At 35.8% G+C, this 18777-nt stretch overlaps 1 protein-coding gene across 15 annotated transcripts in view; it reads left to right on the top strand.

The window, feature by feature from the left end:
* Positions 1-16511, top strand: part of CEP152 (centrosomal protein 152) — a 74181-nt gene extending 57670 nt beyond the window's left edge. For 11 of the 15 annotated variants that reach the window (XM_077939387.1, XM_077939390.1, XM_015142187.3 and 8 more), the window contains 7 exons: positions 2280-2400; positions 6084-6251; positions 9439-9535; positions 10089-10192; positions 12370-12523; positions 12765-12868; positions 15181-16511. In XM_077939387.1, coding sequence (XP_077795513.1) covers positions 2280-2400; positions 6084-6251; positions 9439-9535; positions 10089-10192; positions 12370-12523; positions 12765-12868; positions 15181-16202 — 1770 coding nt within the window. In that variant the 3' untranslated portion in view covers positions 16203-16511. Of the gene's footprint in view, positions 1-2279; positions 2401-6083; positions 6252-9438; positions 9536-10088; positions 10193-12369; positions 12524-12764; positions 13127-15180 lie in introns of those variants that run through there. The other 4 variants (XM_015142191.3, XM_077939392.1, XM_077939393.1 and 1 more) reach the window with 3 other exon arrangements.
* The last annotated feature ends 2266 nt before the right edge of the window (positions 16512-18777 follow it).

Below are 18777 nucleotides of genomic sequence, written 5' to 3'. Positions count from 1 at the left end.
GGCTATGCATGGCTCAGCTTAGCCTTTCTGGGCCCTGCATTTGAAACAGTATAAAATTTTAGAGCCAGAAGGGACCTGAAAGATCAGCTCACTCCATCCTACTTCATCCCAGTTGATATTTTTATCCTTGACCTCACAGAGATGTTGCTACTGAGTAGTTGCCTTCAATGTAAAAATTGCTGGGCAAGATCACTTCCCACGAATACTGCTTAACACTTAATTGAGATTTTTTTTGGAGAAAATAATTAAAATAAGAACTTGGAGATAATTAAAATAAAATTATAGCAGATTTGGAGATGAGAAATGATGGGAAAATCATGTCTACATGCTTTCGTTTGCTTTCCTGAATAGGCAGTCTCTCTTACAAAAATCAAGAAACTATGACACCTTTCTCCTACCATTAATATATACATACAAAATCAACCCTGGAGTCTTTTTACAGGGCTTATAATTGTGCAAGCAGTGTAAGATCATCTGTGTGATTTAATGAGGCTCGTGAGTCTATGGAGACAGAATCACATAATCTGGCTAAGAATTTAGATGTTTACAGCTTTTGTTGGGTGGGTCAGTTTCCATTCCTGAGAAAAGGATGGCTTTGAAATGCCTAATCTGGAATTTGTCATAGAAGTAATACTTGACCTTCTGCCGTTTTCGAGCTATCTTCACTCAGGACCTTGAGATAAAGCTGTGATTATAAAGCAGTGATTTTAAATTTGTTACATAGGTGCTGTAAATGTGAGGAACTGTAATTTATAATTTATTAAATCTCTAGTTTTAAAAATTGTTCATGGAAGTTAAAACAAAAAATGGTTTATTAATATATAAAAACAAGTCCTCATTAAAATAACTGAGACAATCAAAAGTTTTTTTAATGGAGAGGACGCAATGAGTGAAAAATACAGCTTTCAAGAAAATGAATGCCTTATCAAAATATATTAATACGGTAGTTCATAACAGATAAAGCAAATATCAAATGGAACAAAATTTTCAAGCAAACTTAAGGATGTGTGTTGTCTCTTTTACCATCAAAGTCAAGTTAAAACTAAGACAAACAGGTTGCTGCTTTTCTCCCTTTTCTGTCATCTTGACTTTTCTTCCCCACCTTTGAGTAAAAACTGGAAGCACTGACTGCATTTTGGTTCAGCTTTTCTTATTCCTTTTGGCGTCAAACCCATAGCTTCTTGATTACCTCTTCTTTATAATTGCTAACCTCTGCTTCTGTTGGACATTGTAAGTAGATTTTCTGACAGTCAGTTAAATGGTTTCTTATAATCAAAATCAAGGCTTCTAGAATCAGGCATATATAATCTGTTTTAAATAATCAACAAGACTACTTTATCAGTACCACCTATTCTGTTCCTTTCTGATTTAGTAGTCATCTTAAATCTAAAAACATTGCCATAAAAATCCATTGATATGACTGAGCGTGGCGGCTCACACATGTAATGCCAGTACTTTGGGGGGCTGAGGTGGGCGGATCATGAGGGCTGAGGCAGGAGAATCACTTGAACCGGGAGGTGGAGGTGGAGGTTGCAGTAAGCCAAAATTTTGCCAATGCCCTTCAGCCTGGGCAACAGAGCAAGACTCTGTCTCAAAACAAAAACCAAAAATGAAAAATCCATTGATTTAATAGCTGTATTGCCGTGACAAGGACTGGAACATAAAAAGCATTCAGTAAATATGAGTGAAGAAATGGTCTTGTGCAAGATGTTTAATTTAGCTAAACCTCGGTTTCTGTCCTTAACTTTGGCATTCAGCTGGCCTTCCTTACAAAATTACTGTGTATGTTAAAGTATTTAGAAGCATATGAAGTACTGTATAAATTTAAAATAAATTTTTGCTGTTATTTTCAATTCATGGGAGGCAGAGGGTTAGCATTATACTTGCTAATTAAGTTGTTCCTTGCTGTAGTAAAAATGTTCTAGATTTTAAAGAACAATTCTGATTTTATATTGTCTTTCATGTAGTTTAATCACGTAAACCATTAAAAAATCTCAAATTCACATATATAATGTGCAAACCATATCTTCTGTCTGTCTCATAGCCGCCTACCAGTCGCCTGTCAGACTGTTCTAATTTGGAAAGTTTCATAGGAGGCTAGTTCCTAGCACAGTGACAGTACTCATGTAACACTCTAAGAAAAATATTGGCGATAGATAGTTCAGGCAAGATTTTTTTCAGGAAGTGTTTTCTCTTTGTATTTTTAACATAAGCATTTTAAATATAAAATTGTATAAAGATTTTTACTAAGCATTAACTTTGAAGAAAATTTATTTCAGAGAAATATGGCGGAGCTCTCTAAGGATTCTGCCAGCCGGAGCACTGGCCAAGGAGTCCCTGGACCTGCTGCTGGACACCATGCTCAGCCCTTGGCCTTACAAGAAACAGAAGCAGAAGCTGGTAATTGGATTTTGTTCCCACCAGTCTTTGTAGCATCCATAATCACCCTTCTGAAGGGTTGCTTTGAGGATAAAAGGAGATCATAGATGTGAACAAATGTGTAATACTCCTCTGACTTAATGTCTCCTCTTCCTAGATTTCATTTTGTGTGTAGAGAAGAAGGTTGATTTAGGCCCTCTTCTTCTATTTGTGGTTTTCCCTCCATTCACAAGTGATTCGTGTTACAAGGAGAGTCATGAGAGTTTTAATAGAGTAGTCATGTTTTTATTCCCTGAAATCAAGGATTTGACATAAGAGAATTGCCAAGTAATAGAGACTTTTTCATTCAAATTACTGAAACTAATTTCAATCACTTTTTAATGGAAATCTTTCTGAAATGTATTAGATGATTTTTAATTGATTTATGAGTTTTTCTGAGGGCATGGGCAGTGTTTTTAATCTCTTCCTTTCCAACATATGGCAGAGTGATGAATTAATAGTTTAACTTTTCCTTAATGACTTAGACTCTTCATCATGACAAAAGAATTATTGTACTGTACTAAGCCCCTTGTATTCAGAGCTTACTGAGGAGTATAGGACTTATATTCCCTATTCATGGAGATTTCTGAGCTAGAAATTTGCAAATCCTTTATTAGCTCCCATCCCTTTTAGCCTATTGACCCTTTGCAGCCTGCTCCTTTCCTCCCCACACAAACACACAACAGCCTCTCTCTGCTACTTATTTGCTGTTTCCGTTATAACCTGGAAAAGAACTAATAATTGCCAGCACCAATCCTACCTACTAAGTGAATAACCTCAGTTTCCACACATTTCTAATTCAGTAGGCAGTGTTACCAGAATCTTAGAGAATCTCTGTCTATACCATCCCTGCCTTTCTCATTGTTCACAAACCCTTTTCCCCTACTTCTAGGTATTAGGTGGCTGAGAATATCTTATTGCCAATTCAGTGGATAATATTACCTTAATTTGTATTTTGCATCGTACTTTTTGTTTTACATCCTATTTGGAATAGCCTGAGAATTCTGTTTAAAGCTGTGAAATGGGTAGAAACAAGTTTTGGATGTTATTTAGCTTTAGGAAGTCCTATAAATATAAAAGGAATTAGTTTTGGCCAAAGACAAATCAGACTATAAAAATATTTTTCTTTAGTGTTTTTTCCCTTAAAAACAAACACTTTAACAAATTCATTAGAAAGGATTAGATAATACAAAACATGTATTAAGTGATAAAGTCCTTTAAAATCCTACCACTGGAGAGTACCACTGTTGACTGTTTGGTTATATTCTCCTAATATCTCATTATTATTTAAAGTACTTAAAACATTAATTACGAAATACTTAGTTCATTCAAAGAATATATGTATGCATCTGTAAGTTATGAAACCTAGCAACCAGGAACCCATTATTCAACTTAAGGCACAGAACCTCACCAATGCTGTTGACCACAGTTCTATCCCTGCAACTTCTCCCCAGTCTGAGCTAACAAATATCCTGATTTTCAAAAATTATTCTCTTTTTTAATGTTTTAATTATGTGTATGTGCCCTCAAAAAGTTGTTGCCTTTTTCTGTTTTAACATTATAAAAATGGTTTAATACTCATTATATTCTTTGTAACTTGCTCTTTTCCTATTTAACAGCATGCTACTAAGATTTATCTGTTGATGCAATAGCTCTAATTCATTCATTTTCATTGCTACATAGTATTTCAATGTATGAATATACTATAACTGATGTATCTGTTCTGTCGTCACTGGTATTTGTGAGTTCCAATTTTACAACAGTATCCTAGACGGAAAATATAAATGCGATTTATTGTACCATTGTGATGCTTCGTTAATCCTTTAATGCTCATTAACATAAATGGCACCACTTAAACTAAAATGTCAGGAGAGAGCTAAGAATAATTTTGCTGGATCGATGACTTTACAGGAGCATTTTATATATTGGCCTCTGAGCCTGTGCCAACTTATATTCCTGTTCTATTATATCACTTACATTAATAGTCTACTTTTTAATCATCTTTGCATAGTTTAATTTTATAAATTTTATATGTTACTAACAACAATGACTGTTATTTATTGCGTACTTGCTCTGTGCCAGCTACTGTGCCAAACGGTTCATTTTTTAAACTCGGAAATAATTTCAAACTTATAGAAAAATAGCAAAAATAAAAATAGTTGCGAAGAACATTCACATTCCCTTTAATGAGATACACCTATTGTTAACATTTTACTTCATTCTGTGCTCTTATGTATATATGTGTATGTGAATATTTTTTTTTTATGAACCATTTGAGCGTAAGTTATGTATACTTTGTGACCTTTTGTGTCTAAGTACTCCAGACTGTGTTTTCCAGGAATAGGAATATTTTCTTGTATAACCTTAGTACAGTAAATTTAACATTAAAGTATTGTATTAATCCACTGTTTGTGTTCTAATTTTGTCAATTGACCCAATAATGTCTTCTAGCATTTTGTTTTTTCTCCTCCAGTATAGAGATTTGTCTAGGATCAGCTATTACATTTAGTTGTCATGTATCTTTAGCCTCCTTTAATCTAGAACATTTCCACAGCCTCTCTTTGTCTTTCATGACATTGACATTTTTTAGAAATATTCTCTGCCTCCACCTCCACTTTTTTTTTTAACAGAACTTTTCTCATTTGGGGTTTGTCTGGTGTTTCTTCATGATTGATTCAGGTTGTGTTTTCTCGGCTAGAGCACTGCAAGGGTGATATGTTGTCACATCTAAAAATGTGTGGTGTCCCTATGTCTTTTACTGGTGTGGTTACTTTTCATTACCTGGTGAAAATGTTGTCTAATTTCTTCACTATGTAATTACTGGGTTTTTTTTCACCCTTGCAACTGATAAGCAATCTGTGGGAGACACTTTTAAGATCATGCAAATATCTTCCCCTCATAAAAACCTTCTCTTATATTTGGCAACCAGTGATGATTCTTGCTTGATCCAGTCTTTACTATGGTGGTTGTGAAATTACAATTCTTCCAACTTCCTCCCTCTATTTATCCCAGTTGGCACTAAGCATGTTGAATCAAGAATCCTTTCCTCTCATTTGCCTGTGTATTTATTTTATCTCTCTGTCCATCGATCCATCTACCTACCTACTTACCAACCCACCTACCTACCATAAAATTATTGGTATGACTCATAAATTCCTATTCTTAATACTTTATAATTCATTACTCTATTTAATTAGTGCTCAGATTGTCCCAGATTCAGCTAGTGGAGCTCCTTCAAACTGGCTCCTATGTCCTTGCGACATGCCTGTATTTTTGAGTACTTTCTTCCTTTCTGGCATAGGAAGATATTTCAGTCTTATTTTTATATACCCTCTCCCAGTACTGGAGTCAGCCATTTCTTGAAGATCCTTGACTCCTTTTAGTAGGGAATGGTATCAAGATCCAGAGCAATAGATTTCATGACTATTTGTAAAGTAGATGGTAGTATCCAGTAGTACCTTAGACAAGCTGAGTAATATGCTCCAAGTCACACGGCCAGTAAGCAGTATGTAAACCCATGTCTCTCTATCTTAAGCATCACACTCTTTCAGTCGTGCTGTAGCCTTTAGTCATGAGTCATCTGCTTTTCTTTCCGTCTTTTCTTTTTTATTGGTAGTTCTTAGTCTAAACTGATATAAAAGTTTTCTGTCATTTAATTTTTGCAGATAAGAAAAAGATCCTTGAAATTAAGGATTTATGCTGTGGACACTGCTTCCAAGAACTTGAAAAGGCAAAGCAGGAATGTGAAGATCTGAAAGGAAAACTGGAGAAATGTTGTAGGCATCTTCAGCATTTAGAAAGGAAGCACAAAGCTGTAGTGGAAAAAATTGGAGGTCAGCATTTAAAGTAGCACTGCTACCAATAGAAATCTCTTTGATCCTTGGTGAAATGTTCAAATGTGACATTTTAGTTAATGTGTGCACTGATCCTCTTTTGGGATTAATGTAAACTAATTTGGATCTCATTTTTACTAATCAAATTATTATTACAAAACTCAAAAGAGGAAGATTTCAGCTCTGATTAAAAGGTCACATTCCTTTCTCCCTTTCTTGATTGAACAGATGTTGAGGGCCCAGTATGCGTCAAGCAGGCTTCTAAGCACTGGGGATGCAGCAGTGAATAAATCATACAAAATTCCAGTTCTGGTGGAGATGTGTTCCCTTCCTTCAAGAAGCTTTTGGTTAAGTGAGGAGATCTAAAAACAGATTAACAAATAATTAAACATTGAATGCTGTTGGCAGTGTGTACTTAAGAGGAAGGATTGTTAGTTCTACCTCTTATTAAAGTTAAGAAAGGTTTGACTAAGCCTTGAAAAACAGAGGTGTTTGCCAAGGAGAACAGCGTTTGAGATAGAGGGAAAAGGCATAAACAAGGGCTTGAGGGTCTGGACTGGCCTCCGTCTAGTCCATTCATCATAATGCTGTGAGGGCATTTGGAAAGGGATATCTTCTACCATTTCTCATTGCCCCTCCGAAGAAAGGAAGTTTTGGGGCTTAGATCGCTGCTCCTTCTTACCTTTCACTATTGCTTATAGCCTATATGCTATACTCTTTACATTTGAAATGCTTCCGATTCCTGAGCTGGTCCTGTTTCTTTTACTGCTGGACCTTCGTTGCATATGATGTTTGTATTCTGTCCTGTACTTTTTCCCAACATTCTTTGTAGTCTTACTCTCTTCCTTTAGGATTCAACTCAGAAGATGCTTTATCTGCAAAGCCCTCCTTGATTTTCCCTAGTCAGGGTGAAGTGGGCTGCTCGTATGCGGCCGTGGAGCATTGGCTCTTCCTCTATTATCACTATTGTCATTCTGTATTTTTAATTATTTGGTCACTTGTCGGATACCTTCTCCACATTCTCCAAGAATTTTCTGAGGAGAAGGAATATGCCATGTCTTGTTCATCCTAATAGCCCTGGTGCCCACCACATACCAGATAATAAATGTTTAAATGGACAAAAAACAAAATGCTACGGTCCTAAATAATGGTGTCATTCAGAAAAGACCAGCTTAATAAGTTTATTTTGTACATCCACTTCTTTCTCTTGCCGGGACCCTGGCAATAATCCCCTGACTCTTTATGCTTCTAGTCTTAGCCCCTCTAATCCATTCTGCCTTGGTAGCTGAAGCAACCTTTTTAAAAAGTGAATTGAAACATGACACTCCTGTTTAAAGCTCTTCAGTGGCTTGCCATGGCCTTCAGTATAAAACCAAAACCACTTAGTTTAACAGGGTTTAAAAAGATCTTGATCCAGCGCCTGCCAGCCCCTCCAGCCTTGTCTTCCCCTAGCTCTCTTAATTTCTCTCAGTAGAGCCATAGCATGGATTTCATTGTTTTCTCCCTTCGCCAAAACATCCTGATCTCATTTGGCCGGCTAACCCCTACTCATCTTTTCCCCAATACATTACTTCCTCAGGGAGACTTTCCTAACCACTGCAGACCTGTTTAGTCCTCCTGTTACACATTCCTCATAGTTCCTATGCTTTTTATAACATTCACCATCCTTGTAATTATTTGCTGTCTGTACTTCCCTTTGGAGAGTAGACTTTATAGCAATAAGGATCAAGTCCTGTTCCAGCACTTAGCACAACAGCTGCATCATAGCACAACTTGGAAAATATTGCTGACTAAGAGAAGCCACCTGTAACTACCGCCGACTGCTTATTACTAAGGCACTTATTACTCTTATTACTTATTATTAAGATATAATAATTACTTGAAGGCCGGAAAGGGTTTTAAGAATTTGAGATTAAAAATTTAACAACTGCAATTCCTTTTGTGATTACTTAGCTCTTCAGTAGAGGCCAGGAGAGTAAATCAGTTATTTGTCCTACTGTAGATATATCTACAACATAGATATGTTAAAAGATGAAAACCAAGACAATTTGGTTTCCATAATACGGCAACAAGGGCAGTTGGATATGATTATTATTTATAAATAATATTTAGCACCATACTATTCTACACAGTGCTTTTTGAAGCTGATATCTTCTAAAACTCATAGACTTGCAAATCAAAGAAAGTTGATATATCACTCAAAACAATGAATTGATACAAAGGGTCAGGGCCAGAATTTAAGCCAATAGTCTGAAATTTTTTCTTAATATAACTTTAGTAGGTTATTATATCTTTGCTATTGAGATCGCTTGTTTCTTAAATTCCATTTTTCCACTCTCTTGGTAGTGTTTATTGAGAAATAGATGGAGTGGGAGTGAGTTGTTTAAAACAAAAAGTTATATCCATCACCAGGGAGAATAGAGTAATTTTGTTCCTCAACTTACGGTGTGTTGAGAGGGTGAGGCATCATAGGAAACACAAGATGCCATGTTCACATTTATATGGGCATTTCCAAGCTTTGTGTAGGTGTTGTGCATTTGTTGTTTTATTTCGATTATAATCTGTAAGTTAACATGTGAAGAAAGGTTCAGAAAGGTTACTTTTTCCTAGGCTTATCCACCTTGTAAACAGCAGAGTTAGAATGTAAACTGATATCTCTGACTCTGAAATTCATGCGTTTTCCTTCGTATCACATGGATTCTGTCAGTCTCCTCATCCTCTTTTTAAAAGTTCAAAGAATTGAAAATCTTACATTATTTCTGAAAAATACACCTACTTTAGGTTAATTTTCTTTTTATTTTATATTGAGGTACATGTTCAGTGTTCGTTTATATGAGCGTAAACTGTCTACCAGGATCCACAGGGAACATGGAATTAGAAAACCTAGTAGGTTTCTACAGAGCCTCAGCACAGTTGGAAAACAACACACAGGCATCTGAAACAGTTGAAACCCAATTCCAGGACAATGTGTAACCCCAAGCAAGAAGAAGATGGGATACAGATTTTAAGTGCTGAGAAAACAGAGCAAGATAATGGTCTGACTAGGGTTTCTAAGGGAACGAACATTACAGAAGAGTGACTGGAAATTACACAGTCTCCTCTATAAACATTTGTATTGGGAACTTAAGGGAAAAGAAGGCTTAAAAAAATTTTAACTGTCTAATGTACTATAAACTTTCTATTATAGAAGAGAATAATAAAGTTATTGAAGAATTAATAGAAGAAAACAATGACATGAAGAATAAATTGGAAGAACTGCGAACGCTTTGTAAAACACCACCAAGGTATGCTTTTACTATTTTAAACTGCTATTTTAAAGAAATCTAAGTACAAATATCTTTAAATTTTTTTAAGTATCAATTTTTTTTGGTTATACAGCAAAAAGTATAAAAAAGAAGAAAATCCCCCAAAATCTTATTTCCTGAAGATACCCTTTAGTGACCTCTTGTTTTATATCATTTAAGCCTCTTTCTACACATATTCCACGTGCACAATGTGTTTTTAATATTGAGACTCTAGTATAAGGTATTTTGTAGCTTTTTATTAATATTACTAGATAAGCATTTCTCTGTGTTATTAGATATTCTCCTACATATGTTTTTCAATACCTGCATAAATTTTCATGTGGATTTACCATTATTTATTGAAGCAACCATAACATTTATGTCGTTTCCATTTTTCCCCTGTTTGAAATAACTGTATAATGGACATTCTTTTATGTGAGATTTTTAGCACTTCTCAGTTAATTTTATTAGAGTATATGGATACATATATATTTTTCAAATGAAATTTTTCACTTAGCATTTCTGTTTTTGTAATCTTTGGTTTGTTTTTTAGGTCATTGTCAGCAGGGGCCATTGAAAATACTTGCCTGCCATGCAGTGGGGGAGCCTTGGAAGAACTTCGTGGGCAGTACATTAAAGCTGTAAAAAAAATTAAACGTAAGTCCCTAAGAGATTCCCAAGATTTTAAGGATGGCTTGGGCCTTTTTTATTGTCTCTGTTAAAGGAAACTCAGAGTTTACCAGCAGTAGGGCTTTTAGGGAATTTTCCAAATTACCTTTTTCTTCAATCTTAGAAGAGATTATTGACACCTTTTCAAAATTATGTAGTCATTGATCATTTTGCCCAAATAATATCTTTTGGAAGTGACATGAGAATAGTCTTATGTTTATATTATTGATTGTCTTGTTTCTTTTTGGATACTAGTATTAAACTGAAAATTTAATAATCTTACAACTTAACTAATTTGTAGTAAAGAAAATGTCACATGGGTTTTAAATGAGCAATTAACTATTACTTCTACCATAAACTTTTTTTTTTGTTTGTTTGTTTTTTGTTGAGACAGAATCTCACTCTGGCTCCCAGGCTTGAGTGCACTGGTGCAATCTTGGCTCACTGCAACCTCCGCCTCCCGGGTTCAAGTGGTTCTCTGGCTTCAGCCTCCTGAGTAGCTGGGATTACAGACGTGTGTCACCACGCCTAGCTAATTTTTATATTTTTAGTAGAGACGAGGTTTCGCCATGTTGGCCAGGCTAGACTCGAACTCCTGACTTCAGGTGATCCACCCGCCTTGGCCTCCCAAAGTGCTGGGATTATGGGTGTGAGCCACTGCACCTGGCCTCCTACCATAAACTTTTAAGGACTTGGAAGTGGATCTAGTTAGCAATTGTTCTGTTGTTTCTGGTTATTGTTTCTCATAGCTATAAATTTATCAAGTCCTTGTCAGTACCAGGTTGTGCCAGCATATCCTGTAGAGCATTCTCCTGATGTGTGTTTTCCGTTTTGAATACTTCTTGGTTTTTAATTACAAAATTGCATAGAATGGATATATGTCCCAAAACAATAAGTAGTGTTTATATAGGAAAAATGTATATTAGCCTCTAAAATTACATTTCTTTTTAACAAAAAGAGCAGGAAAAGTCTGAAGTTTCATATATAATCGGTAGATTTAGAATCACATGTAAATGTTCTGCAAAGCTCATTCGGTATTAATAAGGGCATTTGCTTCTCCGTTGTTACTGGTGCCAACAAAGGGCATATTGCTACAAGCAAAGCAACTTTTTGTTAATAATGTATTGATTGGGCAGCGGAATTTTAAGCATGTTTTCATCCTAACATGATAACCTGTATATATGTGTGTATATTATGTCTTAGTTATTTTTTAGAAAGTTGGTTGGAGGTTTTGTGTTGACATGTACTCCATTTCGTTTTCCATTTCAAATAATGAAAAATAGTCTCCCAGTTAGTATTTTTTGCATAGAACCACTAATTTTCAGATGCTTACTGACATTGAGAGGGAGATTTCTGTATGAATTGGTATCCTTACTATAACAGAGATGGTGAAATTCTAGATGTAGGATGTAGTCTTGGATTTATTTAAAAAAAAAAAAAAAAAAAAAAGTTAGCCTTAGCTAATAGTAGTCCTAATCAAAGCTATAGTGAGTTAAAAAAACAAAAACAAAAAAACACTTGAAAGCTGTGGGCTATGTTCATATGTAAATTTCAGAGGCCAACTGTAAGTCCCATCACCCTCCTTGTAGTCTCATTTTGTACATGTCTCTTATGAATTGTACTATTATATTTAGTTAGATGCTCAAAAGTGCTGCCGCAAGAATTTTCAATAAATAAGGGAACTTAAATTTTCAAAGCACAAGAGAAGAATGAGTCTCTCCAGCTCATACTGCCTCCTTTTCTTCTGTCTTTGTGTTTGGTTTTTCCTTTCTTTCTGCTTAATCTTTTCTCTATATTTTATATTTCTCTTTTCCTAACTGAACATAATGTACAATTGAAATGCTAAGTTTCTGTGCCTCGTATTTATGGTATTTTATTCGCGAAGTGTTTTAGAATATGACAAAGTTTAGCTGGGGAATATGCCATGTTTCCTTACTGTATGTAGCTGTCATCATTCTGAAAGAACTTACAGAGTACTTCTCATTTGAGTCTATCAAAATGATGATCTAAAATATTCCATTTTAATGACTGTGTAACGTATAATGTTTAAACTATACTTATAATCACTTCATCTACCAGAAAATTGATCTGAAGTCTGCCCCTCCTGTTTCTGAAAACGTGCTAATAAACATACATTCTGTGGGCATTTTCTCACTGCCCTATAGGTGACATGCTTCGTTATATTCAGGAGAGTAAGGAACGAGCTGCAGAAATGGTAAAAGCAGAGGTACTGCGAGAACGTCAAGAAACCGCCCGAAAGATGCGCAAATATTATTTGATTTGCCTCCAACAGATTTTGCAGGATGATGGAAAAGAAGGGTGAGTTCAGTCTGAACAATGTGTCCTGAGATTACCAGGACAACATGTTGTAATTTTTAAAGCATTTTCCTTAACCACTAAATGAACTATTTCTATATGATTAGCCATAGGGGTTAAGAGAGGTTTATGGCTGTGCTACCTGAAATGTTGGCAGAGCCAACAGGAAAACAGAAACCATGGGGCTAAGGCAAATCATTTTTTCCTTTAAACTATATTTTTAATGTTCTGGAATTCCCCACAGGGCTGAGAAAAAGATTATGAATGCTGCTAGCAAACTTGCTACAATGGCAAAATTGCTGGAAACACCTATTTCTAGTAAGTCCGAGAGCAAAACTACACAGTCAGGTATGTCGAAGTGAGTCACCAAATGGTTTTTCTATCTCTTCTTTTTTAGCTATTTACTATTTTCAGTATGAAAAAGGCAGGGAAGGTAAGGAGTGAGAGTTTATTTATGAAGTTGTGTATGTTTTAGTTAAACTGGAAGTTTACACAAAAAGAGTGGACAGTTTCCAATTCAAGTAGGCAAACTGAGCAGGCCCATCAGCTTCCTATTGCTGTTTCCATCCCTCAAAATGGTAGAAGAGATTTTCAACAGCAAATAAAGAATGAGAAAAATAAGAAATTATAAGTAGGTTTTAAAAAGTTGCAATGGGTCAGTCATGATGGCTCATACCTGTAATCCCAGCACTTTGGAAGGCTGAGGTGGGAGGATCCCTTGATCCCAGGAATTTGAGGTTGCAGTGAGCTATGATTGTGCCACTGTACTCCAGCTTGGGTGACAGAGTGAGGCCCTGTCTCAAAAAAAAAAAAAAAAAAAAAAAAGTTGTAGTGGATAGATCAGAAGCTACAAGAAATCCCTGAGAGAAAGAAGACAGTATGGGATGGAAGATGGAAACCTCAGTTCAAAACCACCAGGAGGTGACAACTGCAAGTAGGAGCAATATCAAAACTGTTCCACATATGAGGGTGATATTTTCCAGGAGAAATAGAGGGCCTAGAGGATATGAATGGGGTATTAGTTGGTGTTCTAAACCAACAGCAACCAGGTAGGGTTAATCCTCTCTTTATTTCTTCTTCTCCCCTCCCTTCCCGAACCTCAGTATTGAGCTGGGCAATAACAACAGGAACAAAGAATCTGGGAGCAGGGCAGTGTTCCAGGTGGCTAGCCATATTAAGCAGGAAATGGGAGCCCACATGCCTTGGGAGGCTGAGATGGGAGGATCACTTGAGCCTGGGAGATCAAGGCTGCAGTGAGCTGTGATTGCACCACTGCACTCCAGCCTAGGAAACAGAGCAGACCCTGTCTTAAAAAAAAAAAAAAAGTAAGAGTAACCAACAAAGACATAGAACATATAACTTTAAAACTGGTAAAGGAAAAGCTTGGAAAAAACCATTTTCAATCTAACAAAATCAGGAAAGAGGAAAAAACATAGAAAGCATGGGTAAGTAGGTCATAATAGTAGTTTGAAACATCAACAATCACACTAAATATAAATAGGTTAAACTCAGTTATTAAAAGACCACAACTTTCAAATAGGGTTTTTAAAAATACGGAAATCTGCTATTTTTACAAGAAGAACGTCTAAAATTAAAAATCAGGGGATGGAGAATGATATACCAAGCAAATGCAGTGTTGATATTAGATAAATTATAGAGGTAAATAAAAGATCAGATAAATTAGAGTTAGCATTAAAAGGGACAAAGGTGATAGTTCATAATGATAATGGAATAGTCTCCCAAGAAACTATAATTTTTTTCTTTCTATAGATAACACAGCTTTATATAAAGCAAGAGCTGATAGAAATACATGAAAAAAACTGGTAAATTCCCAATCACACTGGGAGATTTTTAACATATCAGTGGGGAAATGGGGTTTTTGAACCTCTGGAAAACTTGAAGCTGAGATTGTTCAGGGGTCCGTGAGTCTGATGTTGGTAAACATTCCTCATGTAGAAGCCAAAGATTATTTGTATAAATTTTGGAATGGTGATGTGAATCCTAGGTATGAAAAGGCAGTAGCATATAACAAGAAAATAATTTTCTAGATCTGGGGCAGCAGTGTGCACGTAATGTCCCCAGTAGAGAAGCAAATCCTTTTCATGGACTCTGGGACCAGGGCTTGCTACTCTGAGATACAATGCCTCTAATTTCATGCTATGTGGCTGCTTTGTCTTTGATCAGATTTAGTGTCTTAGGTAATTAAATCAGAAAGTCTATTTAGCTATTCTAGAAGTGTATGTGTAGGTATTGGGTGGGTGGGGTTCTTGGAGCAAACTTGTCAGAAACTCCATTCTTGACATCAGAATCAGGGCAGGATTGAAAACATTGTGGCTAGATCTTGAAATGCTATAGCATCTATTGCAGAAAATGATAGGTCAGATGGATAGCAATAATAATAATATATCAGATCTTAGTAACAAAATTACCAAGCTTTATCTAGTGGATATATGTAAAAGAATATTTTTTAATATCCAGCATTGATGTATTTTCTTTAAGAATGATTACAGATTATAAGCATTCTTTGGGAATACAATATAAAAACATAAATTTTTTCTTATTTTTAATTTTTTTTTATTTTTTGGTTCAAGGATGAATCTTCCCTTTAAATATTAATTTTCTCTTAATTTCGTGTTTCCTTGCACTGCCCCTAACTTCAGAGATGCTGATTGGAGTTGAAAAATCAAAAAGAAATGATGTGAATCAGAAAATATCATGTTGTATTGAAAGCAAATCAAATAGTGTAAACACCATCACCAGAAGTGTGTGTGAACAAGCTCCCAAGAGGAGGGCAGCTTGTAACTTACAAAGACTGTTAGAGAACTCAGACCATCGGAGCATAAAGCATGTGGGATCCAAAGAGACACATCTGGAATTCCAGTTTGGGGATGGTAGTTGCAAGCACCTACACAGTTTGCCAAGGAATGTTTCTCCTGAGTTTGTTCCTTGCGAAGGTGAAGGAGGCTTTGGTTTGCACAAGAAGAAAGACTTACTCAGTGATAATGGTTCTGAATCACTTCCGCATTCAGCTGCGTACCCCTTTCTTGGAACCTTAGGAAATAAACCCTCACCTAGATGTACCTCTAGTCCTTCTGAATCAGGATGCATGCATATAACCTTTCGCGATTCTAATGAAAGACTTGGTTTAAAAGTATATAAATGCAATCCACTCATGGAAAGTGAAAATGCTGCATCTAAGAAAAGTCAAGGTTTGGATGTTCAGGAACCTCCAGTAAAAGATGGAGGGGACCTTAGTGACTGCTTGGGCTGGCCTTCCAGCAGTGCAACCTTATCCTTTGAGAGTCGTGAAGCATCATTTGTCCATGGTAGACCACAAGGAACTTTGGAAATACCAAATGAATCTGTTAATTCCAAACAGTTTTCACCATCCGGTTATCTTTCAGACACGGAGACAAGTAATATGATTTGTCAAACAATGAAATGTCAGCATGATCAAACTCCATACCTGTCAGAAGAAACCATGTATTTGGAGCCAGGAAAGATCAGTGTGACTCATGGATACCCATCTCATCATAAGGCTGATAGATTAAAGCCAGATTTCAAAAAACTGAGCAGTACATTACCATCTTCAGTGTGTCAGCAGCCTTCAAGAAAATTAATTGTTCCACTATCTAGCCAACAAGATAGTGGCTTTGATAGCCCATTTGTTAATCTAGACTAATTATGGTACAGTATTTAAGAAGAATCATTAATATATTAAGAAAAATGGAAGGGAAGACCTCATACTGAAAAAAGTGGTGAGCCCTGCCTCTTTTGAGATGTTTTTATAACATCTGTTATACGAGTAAAGCATTCTCCTAAAATTACTTGAGATATTTATATTGCCTTAATATTCCAAAGGCCTGATGGTGTATGTATAATCTGCTTTTGTGTGGTGCTTACTTTTGGTTGCTAAACCATCTATTTTTATACTTATAAATTGACTCACTCTGCAGTGTTAACTTATTTAAATAAACTTGCATATGGTCTATAGAATTGTTATGAATTATTTTGTGGTTCAGAATACAGAAATATCATATTGGCATCATGTTTGAAATTCACCCAGAAAAAAACACAAATTTTGATTATTTGTATGTATTAGTCAGATTTGGTTTTTGAAATTAGTCATGTTTAATGAGGCTGTAAACTTAATCTACATCGACTTTTCCTAGAAATATCTACTCAAAATTTTGATCTTTGTTTTCAGTTAGAGAAAAGAGTTTTTCCAAGGTTTACTACAAAATACATGGCTGTGTCCTGGTTTTATTCTTTAAATATTAGTGTAAATTTTTTAGTTCTTGCATTATTTCAGATCACCGGTGACATCCAAAAACTTTGTCTCTTTTATGGCTTCACATTTGTTTTTTCATCTGAAATATGACCTTTTGAAAGATGGAGATAAGTTTTGTCATTTAGCAAAAAATGTAAAGCGATTAGATTTTTACATTCATTTATAGTGCCGAACTGGCTAATTAATGCTCTAGGTTAAAGGTTATAATTCTGAACTGAAGAATACCTGCAGGAATGAATGACTACCTAAATATCATTGTTTTTAGGTGAATTCTTTTTCAGATCCCTAGCGATGGGTATGAACATTTAGCTGTATGCAAGTGCTTCAGAAAACAGTTAACTATAACTTTCTCTTACATATCCCACACCTACCATATTATGGATTGTATTTGGGGGTTAATGTAGTGTATTTTTCCACCCAGAGCCAGATAACTTAGGTGGTGATTAGGAGATGGCAAGATGCATCCTCCGCCTCCTGATAACCATCTCTAAAAGCAAGAACCTAGAAGGAACACTTTTTGGACTTGGAAAGCTCTGTCACCTTAACTCTTGACCAGGGATAAATAAGTCTAAAAATTGGCCCTGGACTTCAGTGCTTGAATTCACATACAGCTATAGTAAGGAACAAACCATCTTGTCAAAGTCTCACTTGTATTCCTGAAGATACAGTGCCCCTTCTCCACCAGTTAGGCTGTCATCTCTCACTCTAGAAAAAAACTCTAGAGCAGCCAAGTTTACGCTTCCTATGGATCTAGTTGATGCTTGATTGTTTTAAGCCCTGGTTTTTACTAAACTTAGAATCTAGGCTCATCGCTCACCTACCTTTTCCACTTGGTCCAAAATCCATGTCAGTTATTTAAACTCTCAACATTAAGGTTGAAATTGGAAGTCCTCTTGCTTGCTTCTCCTTTTAGAATATCCTCAATCTTTTTTGATAGTTATAATCTCAATAGGATTAAGTTACTTTATGTCATACATCCTACATCCAATTGGTTGGAGATAGGGTGTGGTATAGGGTGTATGTCATAAAGTAACCTAATTCTATTACGATAAATTGATAAATATGAAGGTATCAACTTAGTAGTGTGCAAATGAAGGGACTACACAACCAAACTATGACTAGTGATGTACATTGGTTTGAAAGGTCATGGCAGAACAAAAAGGAGGCAGGGACCCTGTAGATATCATGATCACATTAATCCCACTTTGTCGTGATATTTAGTCCTTTTTTAAATGTTGCTGGAATTTTATTTTATTTTATACTATGTTAAAGATTTTCATGTGTATGATCATGAGGGATATTGACCTCTTGTTTTCCCATGCTCTCTGTCTTCCTTTGGTAAAAGGGTAATACCAATCCCATAGGATTAGTCGGAAAGTGTTGCCTTGCCTCTGTTTTCTGAAAGAATTGGTGAGTATTGGTGTTATTTCTTCTTTGTATATTGGATGGAGTTTACTAGGTGAAGGCATCTAGCCTGGGCTGGTGTTGGGGGTGGTGCAGGAGTGTGCATTTTGAGTAATGTATTTTCTTGTTATAGAGCTATTCATAATTTCCATTTTTTCTTTAGTTTTGGTAGTTTTTGGTTTTGTAGGAATTTGGCTATTTTATCTAAATTGTCTAATTTGTTGACGCAGTTGGCCATAGTATTCTCATAATCCTTTAATTTCAGTAGGCTTGATAATGATGTCCCCCTTTCATTCCTGATTTTGGTATTCTGTGTCATCTCATTTTTTTCTTAGTCTATCGAAAGGTTTATCAGATTTGTTGATTTGTTTTCCCCCAAAGAACTTTTGGGTTCTTCTCTTTTCTCTTGTTTTTCTGTTTCCAATTTCATCGATTTTTCCCTCTTCCTTCTGCTTGCTTTATGTTTAATTAACTCTTTTTGTTTATTTATTATTTATTTTCGAGATGGAGACTTGCTCTGTCACCAGGCTGGAGTGCAGTGGCATGATCTGGGCTCATTGCA

Source organism: Macaca mulatta, chromosome 7, assembly GCF_049350105.2.
Source record: "Macaca mulatta isolate MMU2019108-1 chromosome 7, T2T-MMU8v2.0, whole genome shotgun sequence".
NCBI classification, from domain to species: Eukaryota; Metazoa; Chordata; class Mammalia; order Primates; family Cercopithecidae; genus Macaca; species Macaca mulatta.
The sequence above is the reverse complement of the archived record's forward strand: the minus strand, read 5'-3'. Positions and strand labels throughout refer to the sequence as shown.